Source organism: Agelaius phoeniceus, chromosome 6 (genome assembly GCF_051311805.1).
Source record: "Agelaius phoeniceus isolate bAgePho1 chromosome 6, bAgePho1.hap1, whole genome shotgun sequence".
Taxonomy (NCBI): Eukaryota; Metazoa; Chordata; class Aves; order Passeriformes; family Icteridae; genus Agelaius; species Agelaius phoeniceus.
In genome coordinates, this window is record NC_135270.1 from 3180472 (window position 1) to 3208415 (window position 27944).

The 27944-nt window shown below is 45.5% G+C and overlaps 1 protein-coding gene across 1 annotated transcript in view; it reads left to right on the forward strand.

Annotated features, from left to right (window-relative positions):
- The first annotated feature begins 6676 nt into the window (after nt 1-6676).
- The window catches only part of SLC6A5 (solute carrier family 6 member 5), a 30785-nt gene continuing 9517 nt past the window's right edge, over nt 6677-27944 (forward strand). The window contains exons 1-12 of the mRNA XM_077179380.1: nt 6677-7194; nt 8123-8261; nt 9905-10036; nt 10745-10918; nt 11526-11667; nt 12087-12219; nt 14387-14521; nt 15116-15219; nt 17718-17842; nt 21435-21547; nt 22217-22348; nt 23760-23859. Coding sequence (XP_077035495.1) covers nt 6688-7194; nt 8123-8261; nt 9905-10036; nt 10745-10918; nt 11526-11667; nt 12087-12219; nt 14387-14521; nt 15116-15219; nt 17718-17842; nt 21435-21547; nt 22217-22348; nt 23760-23859 — 1936 coding nt within the window. The 5' untranslated portion in view covers nt 6677-6687. The remainder of the gene's footprint in view (nt 7195-8122; nt 8262-9904; nt 10037-10744; nt 10919-11525; nt 11668-12086; nt 12220-14386; nt 14522-15115; nt 15220-17717; nt 17843-21434; nt 21548-22216; nt 22349-23759; nt 23860-27944) is intronic.

The following is a 27944-nucleotide window of genomic DNA, read 5'->3' on the forward strand; positions in this document are numbered from 1 at the left end:
TCTTCATTATTTGAATATAATTAACTGAGAGAAGTAAAATATTGCAGCCTGGTGAGGTGAATCTTTGCCTTTAGAAAGGGGCCCTGCTCTTTGCATGGGAAAACTGTTCATCGGAATTAAGGCTGCACAATTTTTTTTTTTTGCATATAGGTAGAATTAAAAGGGAAACACAAGGAATTGAAATGTCCCTTGCAAAGTGTGGCTTATTGACATCTACTTTTGCTGGTGTATGTGTGTAACTCAGCTGAGTGAATGCAATATTGCTTTTGGCTTTGCACTGTGGATTTCTATATCACAATGGTTTCAAACTACTTTTGGTTATGAGAAAAGGCAAAACCCTTTTCACACATGCGTTAGCTTCTCCCTGTTATTATCCAAAAGTGTGATTTCTCTGTAAGATCCCCAAGCCCCGGGCGAGGGCAGGTTTATTCAGGTTTGTTATCACCGGGATAATGCAAGCCCAGAGAACCGATGGAGCCCTGCCCGTTTCTTGGGCTCCTGAGCTGCAGCAGAGCCCTTCGCGCTTGCTGAGGACTCGCCTGAATTCAGCTCCCCTCCCCTTGGAAGGGGCACCATGGCGTGAAAAACACATTTTACTGCAAGTCAGATCCACCATGGTCCTGAATCAGTGCATTTCACACCTCTGCTCTAATTGCCTTTAGGCGTTTCTTTGGCAGTCCCAAGTGGATGTTCAGAGGCATCCCCGGGCTCCTCACACTCATCCTCACCCTCACTATCGCATTTGCCTTTGGGGTTTAAGGCAGAAAAGAGTGCGAGTGGCCGTCCCTAGGGAGAACTTCAGCCAAAGGGCTTTTCCCTGGATTTGCCAAGATTTCCCTGCCACAAAAACAACAACAACAACAAAAAAGAGCCCGAGGAGAGGAGGGAAGAAGGAAACCTGTGGAAGGAAGAAGAAATTCCTGTGCTGCGGGAATTGCTTCCCAGGACAGGCTGTGACTTCGAAGGGTGGCACTTCGGAGGGTGGCACTTCAGAGGGTGGCATTTCGGAGGGTGGCACTTCAGAGGGTGGCATTTCGGAGGGTGGCACTTCAGAGGGTGGCATTTCGGAGGGTGGCATTTGCGGGATCGCAAAGGCCGCGCCTTGGGGTCGTGGAACCCGCCGGGAAGAGGGCGCAGGTTCTTGCGGCGGCTGTCCCCATCCCTTTTAGGCAAACTTTCCAGAGCGGCGAGGGACGACAAAGATTTAAGATCGATAGCTGCAATGCTTAACTCCGTCATAGAGAAGCCAGGACGGGGGATTTTAGCGCAGGGATTAAAACTGCATGGGTGCCCGTGGGCGCGTTCGGGGTGGTTGTGGAGAGGTGTCATCGCTTGCTCCTGTCGTGACTTGGCTTTTTCTCCAATGAGGCACGGCACGAATGCGGCACAAAGCCAGGAAAGCGCCTGCGATGAGGGAGGGAGGCAGCCGCACCTCCGGAGCCCGCGGGGCCGGACACAGCCCCCGAGCCTCTCCGGGGCTCAGCTCCGCCGCCTCCCTTCGTGCCTTTGCTTATCCGCAAAGAAGGGGCAGGGGAAGAGGAAAGATGGCCAGCGAGGGGAGAAAAATAAATCAATGGCCATTTTTCATCTTTGACAAAGTAATTAAGGCTCGCTCTCCCGCTCGGAGGGGCCGGTTTGGGGCAGCCCCTTCCCCGCGGGGGCAGCGCTGGCCGGGGTCCCCGGGGCTCCCTCGGGGAGAGCAGCGATGTCTCCCCTTCCCCTTCTGCTGGAAACACCGCCGCCCTCCCCCTGCAGAAACCGCCCTCCCTCCCTCCCTCCCTCCCTCCCAGCTTTTCCCTTTGGGAGGAAAACAGGGATCCCTCCAGGCAGAGGAGTCCCACGTCGGGGGTGGGGGACATCCCCAGAGCCCCGAGGGACGGAGGGGAGGGCGGTGCTGGGGGTGGGCTACAGGGAGCTGCTGCTCCTGAATCCCTGCTGCTCCTAAATCCCTGCTACCCCTGATGCGGGCTGCAGGGAGCTGCTGCTCCTGAATCCCTGCTGCTCCTGAATCCCTGCTACCCGATGTGGGCTGCAGGGAGCTGCTGCTCCTGAATCCCTGCTGCTCCTATATCCCTGCTACTCCTGAATCCCTGCTACTCCTGAATCCCTGCTGCTCCTGAATCCCTGCTGTTCCCGAATCCCTGCTACTCCTGAATCCCTACTACCCCTGAATCCCTGATACCCGATGTGGGCTACAGGGAGCTGCTGCTCCTAAATCCCTGCTGCTCCTAAATCCCTGCTACCCCTGATGTGGGCTACAGGGAGCTGCTGCTCCTGAATCCTTACTGCTCCTAAATCCCTGCTGCTCCTGAATCCCTGCTACCCCTGATGCGGGCTGCAGGGAGCTGCTGCTCCTAAATCCCTGCTGCTCCTGAATCCCTGCTACCCGATGTGGGCTGCGGAGAGCTGATGTTCCTGAATCCCTGCTGCTCCTGAATCCCTGCTACCCCTGATGTGGGCTGCGGGCAGCTGCTGCTCCTGATGTGGGCTGCAGAGAGATGCTGCTCCTGAATCCCCGTGCTCCTGAATCCCTGCTGCTCCTGCATCCCTGCTGCTCCTGCATCCCTGCTGCCCCTGATGTGGGCTCGCCTGCGGGACAGGCAGCGACGGTGACAAAGGGCTCAGAAAAATCATTTGAATGAACCTGACGGCTGCTAGCTGGTTAATTAAACGAGCTGATTTAATTAAACCCCCACGTTGGAGGGATTTGGTTTGGTTTCGGAAAGAACCATAAATCCAAGCTCGGAGGTTGGACCAAAGCAGGTGTTTCCATCCCAAATCGCGTGTGAGAAGGCAGGGGCGGTAGGGAGCTGGGCTGTGCGGCCCCGAGGGCCGGGGGGGACAAAGGAAAATGTTTGAAAACCGAGCCGCGTTGCTCCGTGCGTCTCCCTCTTGACCGAGCGTGGATCCCGGGCTCCGGTGCTCAGTGAGAGCCCCCGGCCGTGCCCCTCCCGGAGCTTTCCCTGGGGTACAGGGGAAGGAGAGGTACTCCCGACTTGGCAGAAAGTGAAGGAGATCGACTCCCTTTTTCCGGGGCTGAAACTTCGATTTCGCGTTTCAGTGCTGATGGGAGAAAACAAAAATGTAACTTGAAAGAAAACGTGACTAGTGAGTTATCCGAATTTTGGAAAAAACAAAATAAGTCAACCCAATGACTCTAGAAGACGTTTAGGAGCCTTCCCGACCAAAATGTCTCTCGGACTGCTGTCCTGTCGCTTTGAATTCGGCCTTTAGAGGCGTTAATGTGCCTGGAGGCCAGCACGGCCGAGCAGATCGCTCTGCGGCTGGAGGGCGACTCGGGAAGGAAACGCTGCCAAACCCCACCGGCCTCTCCCCCTCCCTGCTAAAGCCAGCTCCTGTCAGCGCCCCTCGATTCCTCCTAGCCCCGCGGGGAGTGCCTGGAATCACAGAATGCTTTGGCTCGGCAGGGATCCTAAAGTTCATCCAGCTCCTGCCACGGGCAGGGACACCTCCCCCAGGCCAGGCTGCTGCTCTGCGCGACACAACAGAGGCAGAAAAGTGATTTAAAGACAGGAAAGCGCAACCATCCACAGACAGTGTGTGTAAAACAGCTGTGTGTGCATACAGCAATTATACACCCATGGTACAGGTGACCCCCGTGCTCGAGGCAACATCGCAGGTGAACGAGCGCGTCCTGGAGCTGTGCCGGGAGCCAAGAGCGTTTCTCAGCTGCGGGGCTGACCGATCCCCTCGGCGAAAAGCGCTTCTGGCCGTTCTGCTTTGCTGGCCCCCGGTTTCCGTGGGGCTGTCAATAATTGTGGCGGTGGTTTCAGCTGCCGCCGCAGTGCCGGGCTGGGAGGGGGAAGCGGGGGAACAAAGCTGCCCTGTCCTGTCCCTGTCCCTCTGTCCCTGTCCCTCTGTCCCTGTCCCTGCTCCGGGTGGCACCGCGCAGCTCTGCAGCACTGCCTGCGCGAATTTCTTATATTGACTTTTTAATTTTTTTTTGTTTACTTCGGCCGCCGAAGCAAAGGCTCGTAAGCCGTAAAAGCCTCAAGGACGCAGCAGAAAGGCAGAAAGGCAGAAAGGCGTGTGGTGCCGGCGGGCTCAGCCCCCCCTCTCCGCCCCTCTCCGCATAGGCGCCACCGTGCTTACGCTAAAGTGTGAAATACTCTCCGGAGAAGCTGACACCGGCAGGGTCTATGCGGATGAACAGCGTCGCTGACGCTGAAATAACTGGGAAGGTTGCGTAGGGAGCATCCCGATTCGCCAATGCGCTTTTTAGCTTTTTTTTTCTTTTCTTTCTTTTTCTTTTTTTTTTTTTTTTTTTTGGTCGGCGTGAACAAAATCATCTTGTGCTCAACAAATCTTTGAGAAAGCCCCTCAAGCAGCAAATCGCACCTACAAGAGGTGATCAGGTGTGAAACACTTCGCTGCAAAAACGTGATTGTCAGTCAACACCTGACTTTTCATGACGAATAATTTCTCAATAATCAAACTTTGATGGGTGAGGGAAGAACACCAGCAACTTCAGGGCTGATGCCGTCACCTCTGATCCCACTTAGCCGCTCTTCAGACAGTTTTGATGACAGAGAAGCTTGTTTTCTTGTGTGTATCGTTTAAATTTAATTGGAGTTTCCCCCATGAGGCACAGTAAAAATAAACGCTACAAGGCAATTTCGTGCAACGAGACCAAGAAAGACACAATTTAAATATATATCATATTATATTTGGGTACTTTATAAGTAATGAACTTCTCACTCCGTGTGTAGGTGTGTGGTTAGACACAAAACCGGTAATGTTCATGTTTTTATTTTTATATCCCTGTTTGTAAATTTTATATATTGTATACGATATAATATATATTGATAACATGTATATATGTATGTATATGTGTATATATATACATATATATAATACGATATATATGATATATGTATATAATATATATTGATATTATTATATATGTATGTATATATATAGATATATACATTTATATAATATGATATATGTATATAATATAAATTGATAACCTATATAAACGAGCTATTATAGCACCTGATCTGCGACCTGCAGAAATGCAGACTTTAAAAAGGGAGCTGGATTGCACTACAGTGAGAGGGAGGAGGAAGAGGAGTAGAAATGGAAGCTTTGTCCCCATTTCTCTCCCGCCTGGGTGCAGCAGTACGTGTTTCTCACATGTTGCCTCGGATCAGCAGAGGAAAGTTCTGCCGTGCTGGGCTTCGGGTTGGCGAATCAGCCCCCACATGAGTCACAGGGAGCACGCAATGCCACCGCCGCGGGAGTGACAGCCAGCCCGGCTTCCCGTGTCCCTTTAAAACCCGAAACCAAGGCTAATGATTTATCAAACTCTTATTATCAAGAAAATGTCACGCGAAGGGCACCTTGCTATGCACTGACGCAAACCCGGTCTTTCCCAAGGAAGTATAGAAAGCTTTGCTCTGAACTGGGCAAAATCCAGTCTGGCAATTGCCCGTACTGCTCCTTTCCCCTCTGTCGGCTCCATCTGTGGCTATTTAAGACATGGTGAGTGCTGGGTTTTTTCCCTGGAATGCCGAGCGGGGCTGGAGGCGCGGAGCAGGGGGAGCTGTCCGCGGTGCTGCCGGCGGAGCCGCCCGCGGACCGGCTACGGGGGGATGCTGCGGGGAAGGGGCGAGCGCGGGCACAGCTCGCAAAATGCCCTCGTTTGGTGACCCAGCCCCTGCAGACTTTATCCCTGGTGCCGGGAGAGTGGGATTACGGTGGAGAGAAAACTTGTGGCGGAAATGGTGATGGGGAGTTTTGCGCGACAGTGAGAAAAATAAAGGGTGTGTGTAAAGCTAACGTTAAACTGATGGAAAAGGTGAGGTTCGCCTTCAGGTTGCTTAATGTATAAAATGAAGGTATTTTTTAAATTGTAGTTTTAAATGTCTGAGTGTTGTCAGTAATCCATCTAATGAAGCTTAAATAAAATCTTTAGCATTATGTGAATCGGAAAGATAAGAAAAAGAATAGGGGAAAGCTACCGATAGTGGCGTTAATCCCTCTGTGGCAGTGCGGTTATGTTTTGGGGTTTTTCTGCATTTCACTCTCTTGCTGACGGGCTTTGAAGCGTAGCAGCCAGCTCAGAAATTTTCACCAGCACTATTTCACTTGTTTTTTAACATCTCCGGTTGCCTACAGGGCAGCTTGTCTCTTGCTCATATATATTAAAAAAAAAAAAGCCGATGTGCATTGTTGAATGACAGAAAGGAAATGGGGCGTAAAATTAAAGAATCTTTCTACACTGGTGATAGGGAAGGGAGCATCCTACAGTCGTGATGTGAAATCTAACGAGGTCTGGCGGCGCAGTGCTGTAGAAACACTTATTTAAACTTGAATTACGGTTTTGCAGATGCCAGTGTTGGTTTTTGTTTGAGGTTTGTTGTTTGGGGGTTTTCGGGGGGGAGGTTGGGTTGGGGTGGGGGTTTTCTGTGTACCGTACCCTTTTTCCCCCCAGAGCATTAACGTGGAATGGGAGGGCGAGCAGGAGAGCCGTGGCTCCTCGAAATTCTGCAACCCTCCTGTATCCCGATTTTCTGGCGCATGCGTTTCCTGCACGAGGACAAAAATTCGTACAATCTCCGCAGCGCCAACACTTTTTTTTTTACCCCCCCCCCCCCCCCCCTTCTTCTCCTTTTGGTAAAATATGTGACGTTCTCATTTTAGGATTACGCCAGTCAAAGGGATATGAGCAAGCAGCTTGCGAACAATCCTGAAGCGGTGGCTCCCGGACCCAACGAAGGTGCGGGAGTTGTGAGAAGCGGCCCCGAAAATGAGCCGCAAAACGCCCCTCTGCCAGCGCCCGCCAGCGCCAGCCTTCCCCGGTCACTCTCCAACGACAGCAAAGCCTTTCTCTCCCAAGAAGCGAAACCAAACGAGTTGGAGAGGACCAAAGTGGGGATCTGCAAGCTCAGCAGCACCCCGGTGCAAGCCAACTCCACCCTCCTCCGGAGGGAACCTGCGGAAAGCCTCCCCTGCAAGCCGAGCCCCGGGGCAGGGATTGCCGGGCAGGCTGCGATCCCCCATTGCAAAATTCCCGCTTTGCAAAGCACCGACGGGGACGCTGCCCTGAGCCTCGGCAAGAGCACGCTGGAGCAGAACAACGCCAAGGACGCCTGGGTGACCTTGAGCCAGAGCACGGTGGTGCTGGGCGCCGACGGCAACACCTCTGTTCTCCCCGGCAGAGTGGAGGGGGTGAGTGGTCTCCTTACAGCTTTTCCTTGCCCCGCTGCGGCTCGTGGCAGAGTCTTTGCCGCTCAGCACCGATTTGGGGTGGAAGCTCTAAATTCAGGTGCCGATGGGTCGGGGATGGGCCCATGCCGCATGGAGGGGGGAAGGAAGAAGGGGGGAGCGGATTTTAGCCCCAGCAGTCAGTGCTAAGGATGTGTTAGCGGTGATGCGAGTGCCAGCGATGTGTTGGCGGTAGGAACGAGCATCCCGTGTCATTCCAGAGCCTGTGGGTGCAGCGCGGCTCTGACCCGCACATCCTTACATGAGGTCTGCTCCTGTCCCCAGCACATGAAGGGTGCCTTGCCCTTCCCCTCCTCAGGCTCCTCCGCCCGCCCAAACCCCCGGGGGCTGCGTGCCTCGCACCCCATAACCAAAATTCGGGCGAAATAAAGCAGCCCAATGCCATAAGAGGTCCCGGGAGGGAGGGGATGCCGCCGGTGGGGAATCCCCCCGCTCCCCACAGTCCCTCTCCTCCTGCCCACCCTGCATTTACCCTGCATTTACCCTGCAGGCCGGCGCTGCTGCTGCTGCTGCTGCGGCAAAAGCCATTTCCACTTCTCCTGGCTGCGCTGGGAACCGGCGCTCGGTCCTGACCCTCCAGAGGCCACCGAGGGCTCCGGCCCCGGGGGAAGCGATGGGACCCACCCGGCCACGGGGGATCAGGGGCCGGGACACCCACCCCGAGCGCTCGGGGCAGGGCCGTGCTTTAACCCCTTTCTGGTGCGGTTTGTCCCTGAAGGAGAGGCCTGGCGGGGGCGGCCGGGGAGCGGGGCCCGAGGCTCCCCCGGCCCGGGGGCTCCCTCACGGTGGAGCCGCAGCCGGTGCTGCTAACGGGGCTGCTTTCCCATCTCTCTCTCTTCTCTCCCCTCACCTTTTCCCCCCCTCTTTTTAGGAAGACGATGTGGGGGATGAAAATAAAGCCCGAGGGAACTGGTCCAGCAAGCTGGATTTCATCCTCTCCATGGTGGGTTATGCAGTGGGGCTGGGCAATGTCTGGAGGTTCCCGTACCTGGCCTTTAAGAATGGGGGAGGTATGATGGCTTTTTCCTGTCTCTCTACCTGCAGAACCGTACGGGGCTGAGCCAGTCCCGGCCTTTTTGGCGGGGAGAAAAATGAGGGAAGCGGGGTCGGCGGCTTCCTATGGCCGGGCAGCCAGGCCGGGCTGAGCCGGGGTGCGGGGGCACCTTCAGACCGTCAGACACGCTTGGGGAAACATTTGCCTAAGTTGTTTTTGTTTGTTTGTTTGTGGTTTTGGTTTTTTTTTGTTTGATTTGATTTATTTGATTTTTTTTTTTGTTCGCGTTATTTTTGGTTTTGGTGGTTTTTTTTTTAATTTGGTTTGGGGTTTTTTTGTTCGCGTTATTTTTGGTTTTGGTGGCTTTTTTTTTGTTTGATTTGATTTGGTTTGGGTTTTTTTCTGTTTGCGTTATTTTTGGTTTTAGTCTTTTGGTTTTTTTTTAATTTTATTTGGTTTGGGGTTTTTTCTTCGCGTTATTTTTGGTTTTGGTGGTGTTTTTTTATTTGATTTGGTTTGGGGTTTTTTCTGTTTGCGTTATTTTTAGTTTAGCTGTGTTTTTTTTAATTTGATTTAGTTTGGGGGTTTTTTCTTCGCGTTATTTTTGGTTTTAGTGGTTTTTTTTTTTTAATTTGATTTGGTTTGGGGGTTTTTTCTTCGCGTTATTTTTGGTTTTGGTGGGTTTTTGGTTTCTTTCTTTTTTTTTTTTTTTTTTTTTTTTTTTTTGGTGGTCACCTCCGAAAGCAGGAAAGCCCTGACGAGATTTCCTTAAAAGGGAGCGCTTTTCTTAAAAAAACCCCTGCAATTGGTGCTGGCCGGAGAGGGAGGGATGTGAAGAGACGTGATGAGCACAGGGGCAGGGCTCCGGAACCCCCCGTCCTCGGTTACACACAGGCTCTGGATCCGCAATCGGTGCCGTGGGGAAGGAGGAGGGACTTTAGGGTCGGGATAATATCCCGTTATTTCGTGAGGCTTGGGGGAATTGTTTTAAATCTCTCCGTGATCCGATTGAAAAATAATCGTTTGAAATAGAGGGAATGTCGATCAGCTGAGTAGAGGAGAAGCTGGAAGAGGGGCTATGCCGTTTGCAGTTGACAAGGGGAAGAAGAAGAAGAAGAAGAAGAAGAAGAAGAAGTTTATTTGCAGGGGTTCTGCTACCAGAGGCTCTCACTGAAACGGAGAAGCCGTGGATGCTACTGGGTTAAACCCTGCAGCTGCAAACCCCTTCCCTCTTCGAAAAGGCTCTCAGCTGAGGGGAGTGGGGCTGCGATCATGGAAAGCAGTTTTGTAGAGCCCTTAAACAGCCGTTTTCTGCCAGGGAAGAGGCAATTTTAAAGAACTATTTTAACATTGTGAGCTTTTTTCTTTTCCTTTTCATTTTACATGTAGACGCTTCTAAGTGGGAGGTGTTAAATACTCATTTAGCAATAATGAGGATTTACTGTCTGTAGAAAACGCTGGAAATGTAGAAAGCTGACACCTACCTTCACCCCCTCTACCCCTTCCGAGGCTGTCGGCACCGGGAATCGATAACAAACCGAAACATTTTAATAGAAAAATTAAAAAAAAAGTTAGAAAAATGTCTTGACTAAGTTGTCCCCAGTACCACGGGGTGATTCAGGTTGCTCTCTCTTCTCTCCCCCTCCCGCCCGCCACAAGGTGCGTTTCTCATCCCCTATTTGATGATGTTGGCTCTAGCTGGGATCCCCATTTTCTTCCTGGAAGTCTCCCTGGGGCAGTTTGCTAGTCAGGGCCCCGTGTCGGTGTGGAAAGCCATCCCCGCGCTGCAAGGTGAGCGGGGCAGGGCCGCTTCGGGGAGCATGACCCGCGCTGCGGCTCTCGCATGGCTTCAGCCGCCCCGGCCCCGCTCCGCCGCATGCCGGGGTCTCCCTCCATGCCTCCGTTCATCCCTCCGTTCATCCCTCCATCCCTCCCTCCATCCCTCCATGCCTCCGTTCATCCCTCCATCCCTCCCTCCATCCCTCCCTCCATGCCTCCCTCCATCCCTCCCTCCATGCCTCCATCCCTCCATCTCTCCATCCCTCCATCCCTCCATGCCTCCCTCCATGCCTCCCTCCATGCCTCCATCTCTCTCTCCATCTCTCCCTCCATGCCTCCCTCCCTCCCTCCCTCCCTCCATCTCTCCATGCCTCCCTCCCTCCCTCCCTCCCTCCCTCCCTCCCTCCATCTCTCCATGCCTCCCTCCCTTCGTCCCTCCATCCATCCATCCATCCATCCATCCATCCATCCATCCATCCATCCATCCATCCATCCATCCATCCCTCCCTCCCTCCCTCCCTCCCTCCCTCCCTCCCTCCCTCCCTCCCTCCCTCCCTCCCTCCCTCCCTCCATCTCTCCATGCCTCCCTCTGTCCCTCCATCCCTCCGTCCCTCGATTCCCCCCTCCCTCCGTCCCTCCCCGGCTCTGTGGCCGTGTCTGTAGCAGAGGAAGCGATGCTCGGTTAATGGCTTTCCCTGCTGTCCCCCCGTGTGTCCGCAGGCTGCGGCATCGCCATGCTGATCATCTCGGTGCTGATAGCCATTTACTACAACATCATCCTCTGCTACACCCTCTTCTACCTGTTCGCCTCCTTCGTGCCCGTGCTGCCCTGGGCTTCCTGCAACAACCCCTGGAACACGCCCGACTGCAAGGACAAAAACAAACTTTTGCTAGGTAAGGCGGGACGCGCTTGTACTCTTCTTTTGTTGAGGGATTTGGTTTGGTTTGAAAATCTGTGCCCGTGGTGGTTTTCCAGAGGTTTCTGCAGCTCAGCTGCGCCCCTGGGAGATGCCAGAGGAGAGTGCGGATGGCCCCTTCCCAAACCACCTCAGAGTGATCTGTGTACCATGGGCACTTCCCTCTGCTTTTATTTAAAGTATCCCTTCCCAAGCATAAATTAGATTTGTTAATTTAAATGCTTTAAAAATGCCGATTTTTGCCTCCCTTCCCCCGGAGGAAAACTCTGTGTAGGCAACACAATACCACAGCTGGCAGCCTGGAGTGTCTGCTGAAGACAAATTATTTGTCTTTAGAGAAGCTTCTCTTTAACGAAAAAAAAACCCCAAAAACCGTTTCTGCAAACGGTCCCAAATACACGATGACATGAAAACGAAAAAAAGTTTATCTAGTTAACGACCTTTTGGAAAAGGTGTCGGCAACTGAACAAAAGTTCAAGTAATTAGGTGTGATGTAATGCATTCTTGTCACTTTACAACAACTTTACAACAACAACAAATCTGTGCGCTTTATTTTTCTGTTCCCTCACCTCGTTCCTTCCTAGATTCCTGCATTATTGGCGACCACCCAAAAATACAAATCAAGAACTCCACTTTCTGTATGAGTGCCTATCCAAATCTAACCATGGTTAACTTCACCAGGGAAGGAAACAAAACATTTGTCAGTGGGAGTGAAGAATACTTCAAGTAAGATCTTTCTTTGTTTAGAACAATTATGTTGTTCTTTCTGTAAAATGGAATACTGGAACGGGCAGCAACATGGCTTGGAAAACCAGAAATACAGTAGTGAAGGGCAGCAAATGATGCTCTTTTTTTGTGCTTAGGAATGATGAGAGCTGAATTCAAATGCTGGATTACTTGTTTTCTGTTCCTGTGGTGCTTGGCACAGCTGGGGTGTTGGCCCGTGCCCGGCAGTTTTATCTACTACTGCATTGCAGATAAATAAAATAATACATGGGGAGAATCACTGGAACCATCTAGAGAAACTGCTGAGGACACTGAGGCAGAACAAAGAAAGGAATTTGCACTGAATTGCTGCCTGTGGTTGCTTCCATTATTTTTTTTTCCAAATTTTTTAATTTCTTTTTTTTTCTTCTTATTCTTAGGTACTTTGTATTGAAGATTTCAGCAGGGATTGAATATCCTGGTGAGATTAGATGGCCCTTGGCATTGTCTCTTTTCCTAGCTTGGGTGATTGTTTATGCCTCCCTTGCTAAAGGAATCAAGTCATCAGGAAAAGTAAGAACAATATTTGTGATTGTACACTCACAAGAAAGCAGGGTGCTGGTTTTTAGGGACTCACACTCTCATTTAAGGGGTGAATTACTGAAAATATATTCAGTGAATGACTAAATATTAATTGAAATGCCTTTTTCCTTTCTAGTCAAAACAGAAACTATTTTTGTTCGACGTTTTTTTCTCTAACTTTCAATAAATTTAAAATGACCTCTTCAGCTGCACTCAGCAGTGGGATGGCACAAATGGTACTTTCCAGCCTTCCCTATTCTGTGTGGTGTTCATAAATATTCTGCAGTCATCTCTTGTTTCACTGGAATCCGGGAAATTTGGATGTAAATTAAGATGTTAAGTAACATATTTGAAAACCAGAACCGAACTTTTTAAAAAAAACTCAGTGTGGGTGTGTGTGTGATCAGCACCACTGGGTATTTCCTGGGATAAATACAGTGGAAATGGAGATGTGAATAATTTTCTAGAGCTGGCCACAGAGTTTGAAGCCATCCCTTTGCTCCTAGAAGCTGACTTCACCTCTTGGGAGGTCACCTGGCAATTAACAGAAAATCCAGGGATGCAGAGTGCCAGGGCAAAGTTGAGATTTTTTTTCCCCTTACCCTAGTGGGATAGGAAAAAATATTTCATGAAAGGCAAGAGACTGGATAGTAATGTGGGTTTGGATGTGGCAATGGATATTTCTCTAAGTGACTCTTTGTGGCCAGGAAAAATACTGACACTGATGTCAGAGAGGAAAATATTGACTCCTTGGTGTTAGAAATAGAAATCCTGTAATTACGTAGAGATTAGTTCAGTATCTTGACTGTACAGAAATTCATAGGGGCAACTTGTTGAAACACCTCTTGAACCAACAAGAAAAGTTTGAAAAGCAGTTTCAGAAGTCACCTCAGCTCAAGCCACAGGCTGAGGGAGGTGATTCTCCCCCTCTGCTCTGCTGAGGAGCCACCTGGAGCCCTGTGTCCAGCTCTGGAGCCCACAACACCAGAAGGATCTCTTGGAATGAGTCCAGAGGAGGCCACAAAGGTGCTCAGAGGGCTGGAGCCCCTCTGCTACAGAGACAGCTGAGGGAGCTGGGGCTGCTCAGCTGGGGAAGAGAAAGGTCCTTCACCACCTAGAGGGGCCACAGGAGAGCGGAGAGGGGCTTGGGACAAGGACATGGAGTGATAGGACAAGGACAAATGGCTTCAAACTGACAGAGGGAGGGTTTAGATTAGAGATTAGGAAGAAAATCTCCTCTGTAAAGATGGTGAGGTCCTGGCAGGGGTTGCCCAGAGAAGCTGTGGCTGCCCCATCCCTGGAAACGTTCAAGGCCAGGTTGGGCAGGGTTTGGATCATCCTGGCCTTAGGGGAAGGTGTCCCTGCCCATGGCAGGGGTTGGAATGAGATGATCTTTCAGGTCCCTTCCAGCCCAAGCCATTCCATGATATAATTCCATCATGTGTTATGGTTCTGTTTTGTTTAGGACCGGACATTGATGTGAAAAATATTTGAAATTATTTTGTGTCGAATGTAAAGTTTAACTGGCCATAATCCAACATTTTATTTGAGCTGTGTTCTAGATAATTATTAAAACATTAAACACACAGCCACTGTTGTGTATTTAGACATCATGATGATTAGGTCTGTCTAGCTAACTGCAGACTTTCCTTTTGTTTTAAATTTGGACCATCATGGTGATATGTAATTATTAAGAGGTACAAACAGTAATAAAAATTCTTTAGGCTTTTTTTTTTTTTTTTTTAGTTAAATACAGAAAAATATAGAAGAAAACTACAGAAATGTAGTTACTGAATGGCATTTCTCATTTAGTTTCCACTGAACTGGGATAGTTCCCACTGGGGAATGATCAAAAGCAGGATTTTCCTTTAGCTTTAAATTCCTGTTGTTCCTCTCCAGATGGAGAGAGGAATCTTCCTTTCTCTGCCTAGAATTCCAGCTCTTCCCACTGTTATTGATGTTTTTCCTGTTCCCAGCAGCAAGAAGAGCTGTAAAATTTCAGATTTCCAGGGAAATAACCCTGTTGTTTTCTTAGTTTATCATAACCCTGACTGCTGTCTCTGAGACTGAGTAATTGCCTTCTTCTGGCAATAGTGGCATTTCCATTTCCCCTCCTCTCCTCTTACTCTTTCAGTAACCTCTTCTCTGCCCTGTGCAGGTTGTGTACTTCACAGCCACATTCCCCTACGTGGTTCTCATCATCCTGCTCATAAGAGGAGTAACTCTGCCTGGAGCTGGGGATGGCATCTGGTACTTCATCACACCCAAGTGGGAGAAGCTGATTGATGCTATGGTGGGTTTGATATTGCACTCAGAGCTGCTGGGGTGATAAATAACATATTTTATATATATATATATATATATATATGTAATATATATATTATGGTATATATTTCACATATATTATATATATTATTATATAATATAATTATACAATTATATAACAAGATATAATAATAATAATAATAATAATAATAATAATAATAATAATAATAATAATAAAAATAAATCCCAGGGGGTCTGCTGCAAGCATTTTCCATGTGCAGAAGTGGTGTTGTCATCTGTGGAAACTTGTTCTTCCTCTTACATGGGTAAAGTATTATTTAGGGTCACTGGCAGAGAAAACATCAGTATCTGATGCAGGTTTTCCCTCTTGACTTGTATTTTTTGTTTCTGAATGGATTTGAACTGATATGCATCAAACAATATGGTTTTTATATTCGTGTCTTCCATATACAGCAAGGTTTATAGTGTCCTTTCACATGGACTCAACAAGAACAGTGCTCCTTTTCAAATGAGCCTGATATATTTAGTGGCAGGATTTTGCTTTTAAATATTCTATTGACATCCATTGGTCTAACACTCTTTCATTTTCTTTCCTACTTAGGTTTGGAAGGATGCTGCCACTCAGATTTTTTTCTCCTTATCTGCAGCATGGGGAGGTCTAATTACCCTCTCTTCATACAACAAATTCCATAATAACTGCTACAGGTGTGTAAGAGTGAAATACATCTGTGTTATTAAACAGGTTTGTCCAAAACCAGTTATCCTTCATCTTCCAGAAATCTGGTTTGCAAGACCCCTGTCTCTTGTCTTTTTCTCCCTTGTTTTTTTCCCCTGCTGCCCTTTTGTTCTTTCTTCCTCTCTGGTATTTTTTCTCTTTTCCTCTCTTCTCTTTCCTTTCCTATTTTTTTTTTCTTTTTGGTGTGCGTGCATTTCGTTTACATTTAACCATTTTTGTGTATTTTTTCCTCTCCCCAGATCCTAATCCACTAGTCTCAAGATGATCATTTAGGCTTGTTACAGTTCCTGCTGGCTGCCCACTTTCAGAATGAGCAGGCTGAGGCTGAAGGGCAGCCTGGGATGTGCCAGGAGCTGTGGGCAGTGAGACAGAATCACTTGGCAGCTCTGCTGGAGGACAGCCCATGAGCAGAGTGAAACATGCAGGACTTTAACTGGCAACTTCCATTGATGGGATTCCTACATCCCCTAAATGTCCTTTCTTTTTCCAGTTTTTCCAATTACATGCAAAAAGTTATTTCATGCTATGAAATCTAAAATCACTTCTTTGAGAGCTATTTTTTTTCACGGGGAAAAAGTCACAGTGTGTAATTTTTCATGCAAAAGCCTGCCAGCTAAAATGTCTGCAGGTGGAAAACACAAAAGCAAGTGTCACTAGTGGAGTGCTTCCCTGCTATTTTACAGTTTTTAAAGTCAGTCTGAAGCAGAGCTTTTCCAATTCTTGCAGTGCCAGAGGTGCTGATTCAGGACAGCCAGCAGCATGCACAGGGACTCCCCCAAGAGATGCTCAAAAACTTTCCCCAGTCAAGATTTCAAGGCAAACACTCCTTGGGATTTCCACTGCCATCTCCTATGGCTTCTAAGTACACAATACAGAGTACTTAACTTAAAAAAGAAATGAGGATATTAAAAAGAAATTAAAAAAATTATTTTACTAGTGCTCAAAAAGTAATTTAATGAAATTATCCCAAAATATGGATGAAAGCTAACAGTGTTGCATACACAGTAACTCCCACCCAGCAATCCTTTGGGTCCTATTTTTGAAAATGCTATTCCTGAGCTGTTTTTTTTTTTTTTTTTTTAATTAATAATTGCAATCAGAGTCTCAGGGGGAAAAATGGAGGAAGCATCATGCTACCTTTCTGCACTAACTTAACAATCTTTTGTGGCGTTTGGAAGATCTTAATGAAAATTTTGAAGGGAATACATGGTGATGAAGTATAAAAATATCACAGTTCTAATACCTGATAAATGCTTTGCCTCTGTTAGGGAGGGATCTGAGAGACCAAAGTAGAAATAATTACAAAAGCTTAGTTACTCACAATATTTTAAATTTTACAACACAACCTTGAATATTGAAATGAAGTATGACTATTTTCTTTTTCAATTTCTATATTCATTACATTTTAATACATCAATTGTAATTTTCAGTTGCACATTGATTTTAAACATAGTCCAAAATCTATAATTGCAGTAAATTTACATAAATTGACTTCATAATGAATACCTGAAATATTTCAAAGCTATCTAGGTTTTGGAAGGTTAACACATGGTGATTCCAAACAGCACACTGTCATTTTTTTTTTTTTTCTGTAGACCCAAAGAATTAACAAAATAATTCCTGTTAACACAAGCTCTGTTGGACATTCTAGAAGTTTGCCAGCTCAGTGAGGTTCTTTGACAGCTTTTCGAGTCGTGTTTCATTCTCTTCCTGACAAAACAATATCAGTAGGAATAAACAATTCTAGCCACCATAAACCCCCTAAACATTTAAAGTGAGGGATTTGTTTTCCTGAAGACGTAGTAGTTTATGGGGAAGTTCTCTGGACATGCATATTGTTTGAAGAAAAATCCTATTGAAAGATCCTATTACATTCCTAAGAATGCAATAACTGTGGAGGGCTGGTTTGCTGTCAGGTCTTGACATATCCAGCATAGTGAGATGTTCAGCTGTAGATTTCTTGAGATTCCTTTGATAATAACAACCATGGAAAAAGGTACCAAGGAGTCCTCCCTCTACAGACAGGAAGGTGATTGAGCAAGCTCTGCAAAGTACAGGAATTTTGTGTATAAGCACAAGAAAGACAAGACAAAAATCATCTCAGCTGGGCAGCAGTGGTTGGTCCATACCCAATGTGGAGAGCAGATGTCCTGTGAGGCAAAGAGTTAAAAAATGTGTCACAAATGAAGTCACCCTGTTCCTCAGGGAGGCCAAGAGCAGATGTGCTTGGCCTGTGGTTCCTGCACAGCACGTGGGTGATGGAAGCTTGCAGAGCTGATTCCTGGTGCTGCTGTGGAGACTTCTGTGCTCTCTGATCAGCACCAGAGGCACCTGAGGGGTGTAAAAGTGTGCCTTCACCAGCACCCCCACAAGCTGTGTGTGCTGATGAGAAACTCCTGAAATACAAATACATGTACAAAACCTTCCTCCTGTGTATCCCAACGGGCTTCTTGTGCTTTCTTTGCAGGGACACACTGATAGTCACGTGCACCAACAGTGCCACGAGTATATTTGCAGGCTTTGTCATCTTCTCAGTCATTGGCTTCATGGCAAATGAACTCAAAGTGAATATTGAAGCTGTGGCAGACCAAGGTAGGGCTCACTGGCATTTCATTACTTAGACAGGCACCCTGTGGCACTTCCAGCTCTGTTATTAATGATCACAGATATTTGCTATATGATGGCTCCAGTGTCATTGATATTGGAGGTGGGAATGGTGACTTCATGGTGTGGATTACTAAACCAAGTGCAGGCATTTCTGCACAGGAGAAGATAGCCTGAGAAGTCAAGATTTTAATTAAAGCCTGTTAATCACTTGTTTGGTAAGAGAAGGAAGGAAATTGAGACTCATTTTAAGCCTTTGTGTAAATGACTGGTGGAGGGTAGGGTGGGGTGGTTATTGGCCTTCTCATTGGTCTCTGCTGCTGTTTGAGGAGGATTTGACAAGGTAAAAGTTATCTCTGGTGGCTGGAATTTTGGATGAGAGGAGGGTGGGAGAAATCTGGCGCGAGGGGTGGGTTGTGCTTCTGAGCTGTGGGGAGCAAGGAGATGCCTCCTCAGACAAGTAAAACATTTCTGAAGAACTGCTTAGAACACCTTGGTTAGGGAAGAGAGGTGGTCGTTAGTGGGGATCTGAGAGGTCTGAATTGGTAGAGCTGAGCTTAACTGGTAGAGCTGAGCACCACTATGCCCACAGAACCATAGCTCAGAGTGCCAGTCAGTTTTTAGGAGTAATGTCTACATGAATATTTTAGACTTTACCTCCATTCTGGAGCAAACAACAAAAGCAGCCCCAAAATCTCAACCATGCTGCACTCGCCAAAATGATTTGTGAGGAGATGGAGCTAAAGGAGCTGAGCTTTGAGAGGGGCTGCAGAGGCAGCTCCCAAGAGATGTGGAGAGGGATGGGTGAGGGATGGGACTGCCAGGCATGTGGAGGGAACACCTGGCTCAGCTGGCACCTCTCTCTGGAGATGTGAAATATTCAGCACAGGAGGTCAAAAGCCCTTTTCTGCTTGGTGTCTTGGAGTGAGCACCTCGTCCCAGGCTGGATCTCTCTGTTCCCAGCTGTCCCAGGGGATGTGGGGGCAGCTGTGAGGGCATTTGTAAGAGCCTGTTCAGATAATGTGGAATTATTTCATGAGGGTGAGGCTTTGCTGCTCTCCCTGACAGGGGGAAACAAAAGTTAGTGAAGTAATAGAGGATGGATTTGCAATAGGAAGAGAGTGAAGATGAAGGGGTAACTGTGGACTGAGGTGCATTATGCATATTGCATAACAGTAGTTAAAAAGCAAACCCAAGAACTCGTGAAAAGAATAGCCCTTGTCATTGCCTAATTATTATTTTTTTTCAATTCTAAAGTTGTATTTCTTTTTGCAGTGAAGGAAAAAAAAAGCCAAAATGATGATGAAGCATAATCTCCTTTCAAGTTTTCAAAACCTTGAATGAAAATGTTAATGGAAATACAAAGGGTTTTAAATTTTTTTCTTTTTTTTTTCTCCTAAATTATTAATCTGAAAAACATAGTATGTTTTTTTCATTTAGAGTTTTCTTTTCAGGAAAAACTCATTTATCTGATGAACAAATAAAACATGGAGGGAAAGACAGCACAACCTCTTTTTGTTCTATTCTCTGATTAAGAACACAGTGTAGTTGAAAAATATTATACCTTAAAATGAAAGTTCAAGGTAATTTTACTTTTTAAGACATATAAAGTACTTGGAGTTTTCCTGGCTTTAATACACTTTTATAAAGAGTTCATACCCACCAAATCTTGGAAGATGGAAGGAATGGGAGCTTGCCTCCCTGTCACCATTTCCTGTGGTTGGATGCTACCAGGTGTGTGTTATCTAGGAGGGGCTGACCTGGAGACATGCTCATATTCTATAATTTAACTTTTCCTAAAGGTGTGATTCATGGGAACTCATTATTCTGAGGCTTAATTAAACTTCTATATGCAGGCAGTGAGTTTAAACGGAGTCCTTATCTCCAACAGCCAAGAAGAAATCTTTTCATTAAGAGATCAAAGAGGTGTTTGTTAATAAAACAGAGGTTCCACATGCAAAATGTAATTTTTCCGCAGCACATTTTAAAGGAAGCAGCACTTACTGAGTCATGTACAGAGTTTTTTTTTTTTTTTTACTGTGTTTTAACTTCTGTATTTTCCTTTTGCTCCGAATTGAACCCCAAGCACTGCACAGGCTGGCCAAGGAGATGATTTTTCTGCTGCTGAAACTGGATTTTTCTCAGTACATGAGCAAGCAGCAGCTCTCTCCTGAGCACAAGCAGCACGTGCAGCTGGAGGAACTGGGGCACAGTGATCTAAAGCAGAAATGTCCAGGGCAGAGCCAGCGGGGAGCCCCATTCCCTTGGCATGAGGACAACTTGGCTCATGGCATCTGTATCTCAGAATGCTTGAAGGGGGCATCCCTTGAGCTGGGATGGATGGATGGATGGATGGAGAGGAGGTGCCACCTGCTGTAATGCTGCCACCACAGCCCTGCAGCCTCTGCTCCCAGGCACTTCTAAGCACTTACAAAAATACTTTTTCTTTATGATCAATAGAAATTAAAGCCATATATATATATATATACATATATATATACATATATATACATATATATATAAAAGATCTAATCAATTACAAAGTACTTTTTCTTTATGATCAATAGAAATTAAAGCCATATATATATTTATATGTATAAAATCTAAGCACTTACAAAAATACTTTTTCTTTATGATCAATAGAAATTAAAGCCATATATATATATTTATATGTATAAAATCTAAGCACTTACAAAAATACTTTTTCTTTATGATCAATAGAAATTAAAGCCCAATATATATATATATAAAGATCTAAGTACTTACAAAAATACTTTTTCTTTATGATCAATAGAAATTAAAGCCCAATATATATATAAAGATCTAAGCACTTACAAAAGTGCTTAAAAATATAAAAATATAAAAAATATATTAAAAAAATAGATCTTAGCACTTACAAAAGTACTTTTTCTTTATGATCAATAGAAATTAAAGCCCTATATATATATATATGTATATATATAAAGATCCAAGCAATTACAAAATACTTTTTCTTTATGATCAATAGATATTAAAGCCCAATATATATATTAAAAAAACAAAACCAAAAAAAACCCCAAACAAACAAACAAAAGGATGGGAAATTCCTGATTTAGGCTTTAAAAGATTCCATCTCCTTATTTCTTGTGCTCTGCATTATTTTGGGTTTTCTTGTGGATTTTTTTAGAATCACAGCAGTTGTTACCTTCTGTCTGGTGTCAGGTCTGGGCATGTTTTATATTCTCTCCTCATTTAACAGTGTGGCAGTGAGTTGAAGAAGAGTATTTGCATTTCCATTCATGTTGTAGCACTGAAGTGTGGATGTTTGCCATGGGTTTCTAATTGGCAGGGAAATTGCAGGAATTTGATCACAGAAACATTGCTGCAGTGTGCAATTTTTGCTATTTTTTAAAACTTTTGGATCAGTGTGTTTGTATACTGGTTGAATATGCATTCTGCTTGGAAAGTTGGACTAAGTAAGTGATTTGAAGTTTACAGTGTAAATAGAAATTAATCAGGTAATGCTAAACTCTGTAATGTTTGAGCCTTTTTGTAAATAGGAACGATTGAATCTGACAATCTTTATTTTTCTTATTTCTAGGTCCTGGGATTGCTTTTGTGGTTTACCCAGAAGCCTTAACTAGGCTGCCCCTCTCTCCCTTCTGGGCTATAATATTCTTTTTGATGCTTCTAACTCTCGGATTAGACACCATGGTAAACTGCTCTTGTGTCCCATTCTTTTCCTTTTGATTTTTCTATTTATTTGTTTGGAGGACCATGCAATTGATTGCTATTTCCCATGTGTGTGACCGTGTTCACGGGGGTTCTTGGATAAGGGAAAGATGAGGATCTGACTCCATGTTTCAGAAGGCTTGATTTATTATTTTATGATGTATATTACATTAAAACTATACTAAAAGAATAGAAGAAAAGCTTTCATCAGCAGGCTAGCTAAGAATAGAATAGGAAAGAATGATAACAAAGGTTTGTGGCTTGGGCTCTCTGTCTGAGCCAGCTGACTGTGATTGGCCATTAATTACAAACATCTAAGATGGGCCAATCCCAGATGCACCTGTTGCATTCCACAGCAGCAGATAACCATTGCTTACATTTTGTTCCTGAGGCCTCTCAGCTTCTCAGGAGGAAAAATCCTAAGGAAAGGATTTTCCATAAAAGATGTCTGCGACACGTGTGAGCAGTGACTCATGCAAAAAAGAGGAATGCAGTAAGGCCGTCAATGCTGAAATCATTTTGGCAGAGCTTTGGTGCCGCCATCTGAGCATTTAACACCTAAGACTCAAAATAATGATCAAATCCCAATGTTTTCTGTGCAGCTGGAGCAGTCTGTGTGCACTGAAACGAACCCTTCTGTTTGTTTGTCAGTTTGCCACCATCGAGACCATCGTGACCTCGGTGTCAGACGAGTTCCCCAAGTACCTCCGGACACACAAGGCTCTGTTCACCCTGGGCTGCTGCGTGTCCTTCTTCATCATGGGCTTTCCTATGATCACTCAGGTAACCACGCTGGCTTTGAGCATCACTGCCTGGCCCCAGTCCCCCTCTGCTGGCTGCTTTTCTCCTGCACAGGCTGCACAGTGTTTGGCTGAATTCTGACACAAGCGACACATGCTGCGTCTCAAAACCTTATTTAAAAAAACTAAAACAAACAAACAAAAAGGATGCTCTGACTGAGATATTCTTAAAAGACTTTGCTGTTCAAGTCTTTCTGAGAAACAGGCCTTTAAATTTTTCTCCAGCCAAACATCTCCGAAATAGTAACATTTTGTAATAGTAATAAATAAATAAATATATAAATTAGTAATAGTAATAATAGCAATAGTAATAATAGTAATAGCAATAATAGCAATAGTAATAAACATTAATAAATAAATAGTAATAGTAATAAATAAATAGTAATAAACAAACAAATATATATATATATATATACACATATATATTTATATATATATATATAGTAATAGTAATGAATTAAGTATTCAGCCCACACTGACAGAAGGCAGGTTTAGATCAGACATTAGGAAGAAATCCTTCCCTGTGAGGGTGGTGAAGCCCTGGCACAGGGTGCCCAGAGCAACTGTGGCTACCCCTGGATCCCTGGAATTGTCCAAGGTCAGTCTGGATGGGGCTTGGAACAGCCTGGGATAGTGGGAGGTGTCCCTGCCCTGGCAGGGGGGCTGGAATGAAATAATCTTTAAGGTTTCTCCCAACCCATTCTATGAATAAAGGAAAAAAACCCCAATTTTGAATGTGATATAAATATGCACACTTGTTTTGAGTGCCTTTCCTCTGAGACTAGACACATACTGATGATCTCTGCAAACTGTGGAGTTAATATTGGAATTCCCATCTACTACTGATAAACTTCAGTGTCTTCTTCACTAATACCTTCAGCATGATAAATAATTTCAAGATGAGATGGACAAAATCTTAATATTTTATCCATCCTTCCATTCCTTTTTTCTTTCTTTTCTTCCCCCTTACCTCATCACCTACTAGCCCAACTTTGTTGTTCAGTCCTTTATTCACTTGAATTATGCATCTTAACTCCATCATGGAGACAGGATATTAAATCCTTTCCAAACAGATGAACTGGACTCATTATTTATGGCAGCTGTGCTTCCAATGGTGATTTTGATTTTGTTGTGGTATTATGTGTTTTGAGATGCTGCAGGCAGAAGTTCTGATCACAGTTCAGTCCTTCATCTTAAAGGACTGAATTCAAAGTCTTCCCAAGCTGTCCTAGCTAGCAGAATCAGGTGTGCCCTCTGCTTTTTTCCTGTTGGGTTTGACATTCATTGAGCCAGAAGGAAGAGCCTGGCTCCAGCTGATGTGTGGATGCTGCCTTGGCTCCTGCTCCTCTCCAGTCTGCCCACCTCAGTGCCATCCTTTCTCTTTCTCTCCTCAGGGTGGAATGTACATGTTGCAGCTTGTGGACACTTATGCAGCCTCTTACTCTCTTGTCATTATTGCCATCTTTGAGCTTGTTGGAGTTTCCTACATCTACGGTAAGAAAAAAACCTTGTTATTGGATAGCCTCTGTCAAAGCGACATTTTAGAGAATGAGAAGTGAAATTCTTAAGGAAAGGAATAATTTTTCTCTGTAATTAAAGCCCCAAAACACTCTTAGTTTGGACAGAAGCATGACAGGACTTCAGGATCCCTTTAAATGGTGGCCCTAGCTGGATGCCAGGCACCCACCAGAGCTGCTCTATCACTGCCTTCTTGCAACTGGGCATGGGAGAGGAAATATAACAAATGTTCATGGGTTGAGATAAGGACTGAGGCAGGTTGTTCAACCAATACTGCCATGGGCAAAACAGACCCAGTTTGGGGATATTAATTGCATTTATTGCTAAGAAAAACAGAGCAGAATAATGACATAAAAATAAATCCTAAGAACTTTGCCCCCACCACTCCCTCCTTGCCAGCTCTATCTCATCCCCACAGGAGCACAGGGAGATGGGGAATGGGAGTTATGGTGAGTTCATCACAGGTTGTTCCAGCTGCTGCTCAGGAGAGGAGTCCTTCCCCTGCCCCTGGATGGGGTTATTCCCACAGGGCAGTTCTCCATGAACCCCTCTAATATGAGTCCATTTCATGAGCAACAGTTGTCCATGAATGTCTGTAATGTGGGCCACTCTGCCATGGGCTGCAGGTGGGTCTGTGCATCCCTGTGCCCTCCCTGCATGGGCTGCAGGTGGGTCTGTGCATCCCTGTGCCCTCCCTCCATGGGCTGCAGGTGGGTCTGTGCATCCCTGTGCCCTCCATGGGCTGCAGGTGGGTCTGTGCATCCCTGTGCCCTGCATGGGCTGCAGGTGGGTCTGTGCATCCCTGTGCCCTCCCTCCATGGGCTGCAGGTGGGTCTGTGCATCCCTGTGCCCTGCATGGGCTGCAGGTGGGTCTGTGCATCCCTGTGCCCTCCCTCCATGGGCTGCAGGTGGGTCTGTGCATCCCTGTGCCCTCCAGGGGCTGCAGGGTCACAGCTGCCTCACCAGGGGCTGCAGGGGAATCTCGGTTCCAGCACCTGGAGCAGCTCCTGCCCCTCCTTCTGCCCTGCCCTGGGCATCTGCAGGGCTTTTCCCCTCACGTGTTCTCAGCCTGCTCTTCTCTGCTGAAATAACACCTGTAGAATAATTTATTTTTATCCTTTTAAAATCTCTTCTCAGGGATGTTGCTACCATTCCTGATTGGCTCTGATTTGGCCAGTGGTGGGTCTGCCCTGGAGCCTCCAGGGATTGTCTCTGCCAGACACAGGGGAAGCTTTTACAGCTTCTCACAGAAACCACCCCTGTAGCCCCACTGCTACCAAAACCTGTCCCTGCACACCCAACACAGCATTTAACAACTTCTGAAGGCTTTTTCCCCATGTGCACATCCAACTTCCCTCCTTCTTATTTGTCCATAATGTAGACTCAAGACTGGGCAGCTCCTCAGGATGATTAATTATCCCACAGTGGTCACACCAGTGATGTTGATCCCTCTTGATGTACATTAAATTGTGCATCCTCAGCTAGTATGAAACAGTGCAATCATCACAAAGCTGCTGTAGTTGCAACAATTGATACCAGCTGCTGATGTGCTCCCAGACTTGCCCAGTGTTTTCAGCAGGCTGATTCTTGGAAATGTAAAGATCTTCCCCCATACCATAAAAAAAAAATTTATGCCTGGAATGGAAGGCTGTTTCTGCTGTTTCTGTGGACAGGAATGGGTTATAGAGTTTAATCAGCTAGGCATAAAAATCCAAGATGTTCTGCTGAAGCTGCTTGTGTAGCCACTGACTTTGGGTTCTGGCCCTTTTCACTGAATACTTGTACCTGCCTGTGTTGTGGAGTCCACTCTGTAATATAAGTGCTTTTAAATATAGTCCAGGTTTCAAATCATGGTGAATTTAAAATATAGTACAGGTTTCAAATAATGCAGAATTTAAATTATAGTCCAGGTTTCAAATCATGCAGAATTTAAAATATAGTACAGGTTTCAAATCACAGTGAATTTAAAATATAGTCCAGATTTCAAATCATGCAGAATTTAAAACATAGTCCAGGTTTCAAATCATGGTGAATTTAAAATATAGTCCAGGTTTCAAATCACACAGAATTTAAAATATAGTCCAGGTTTCAAATCATGCAGAATTTGGTGCTCTTGCTGGAGAAATAAATGTTATAGACAGGACAGGGAATCAGCCCTTCCTTGTTTTCTCTGGCTTCATGGAAATTCAGCAGTGTGTTTTAACCTCCACTGACATCCAATTCAGTGGGTACGCCTGAGAGATTGGCTGCTAAGCCAGATGTGACCTAGTGAGGAAATGTTATAGAATATTATGGAAATACTCAAAACACAAAGAGAAAAGTCATGTTTTGGTTGAACAAAATTCTTTGCTTTTTTAGGTCTCTGGAATGTAAATAATTCAAGTAGAGTTGGTTTAGAGGTGAAATGAAACCCAGCTTCTCTAAAATCAATGCAATTTCATAGGCAGTGATGAGTGGGGAGACTTACAGAGATTTTAAGGTTTTGCTGGGGATTTTTCCTCCTCACTTTGCTGATAGCATGCCTGAGCCATGCTCTGCTAGATGTTTTCACTCTTCATGGCCACCAGCATCGACAGCATCACCTGCTCTGTGCCAAATATTGCCCCCTTTAAAGCCATTGCTATTAGTGTGAAAAAGTTCTGTGCTTAAAATATTTTTAGTATTTTAAAACCTACTTCAATCTGTGAAATTTCTTTGCTCTGCATGATTTTAAATAAGGATGAAGGTAAACAGGGAGGAAGAACTGGCTCTGTTCCTCCTCTGAACACTGTGTGGCAGAAGCACTGCAAACCAGGCTTTGTGGAATGACATCTTAGTAGGTTTGGAAGAAAAAACTGCTCTGGCCACTGTTTGCTTTGCCCAGCAATTCCAGTATCCCTTGAAGCATTAACACTTATGAAAAACATAAAACACTGCAGAAATAATAATAGCTCTGCAAAGGAAGGGCCTGAATGGGGGAGAAGGCTTTTTTAGTGAGTTATTACTTCAGTGTAATCAGATGTGGAAAAGGTTTGACAAATTACCCATTATTCTTTTTGTGCTTTTTGTACAACTGATTGTTCATCAACAGATGCTGGTGAAACCTTGGCTGCAATCTATTTCAAAGGAATTAATCCTTTGCTAGACTGAGGAGCTTCCTTTTGTGCAAATAAAAAGGAAAGGCATTAAAATCATTGCCTGTTTGACTAATGTGCCAGAGCTACTTTTACTGTGCTAAAGCTGCTTTTGCAAGGACTGGGCACAGGGATACATCTTGTGCATTTGTGATTTGTGTGTTGTAAATACAAGCAAAGCTGCTGCTCGTGTTGTATCCCTTCAAGTAGTGCTCAAAACTGGCATAATACATTTTCAAGGTCTGACAACTGCTGTTTTACACTCCACTGCCACCTTTCTCTGTGCACTTGTACTCTTCATGGCAAGCAGGTTGGCACGACAGTGGCAGGTGCTGTTATGATGAAATAAATTTGTCTTTACTTCTTGTTACATGTTCTGCTTGCTGAGCCTGCTGAGCTTGCTGAGATTTTTAAATTAAAAAGAGACACACGTGGTTATTTCCTTGTGATCACTTATTTTTCAGTAGAGTCAGTGCTTCATGATACAATCAAATGCAGATTTTTACTTCCCATGCTGGTTCAGATGTGTATTCTCCGATTGTTCAGATTATGATGAATGATTAGTAAAGAACAGCTTAGAGGTGGGGGTATTAATTTAATCACCAGCATAATTCCCACCGTTGCATTTTGTAGCATGAAGCTAAAGACAAAAATCCCTGTGTGTTTGAGTGAAGCACTGCTGGAAACTGAAAATACATGATGGAAACTTTGTTTATGCTCCATCCAGAACTGGTTTTTGTCAGTTTGTTTTTGGGAAGGTTTGTTGTCAGGGTGAGTGGAAACTGCTGCTGTGTATTTGTAGAAAGCATTAGTCATTTTGAACATTTTACCTGTAGCAGAATAGTGAAGTAGTTGTCTGGCTAGGTTTGCAGTCTCCTTTTAAATGGATTTTATATGTCAGCGCCTATGAATACATCATTCTACTTTAGAGAGGGAAAAATCAGATAT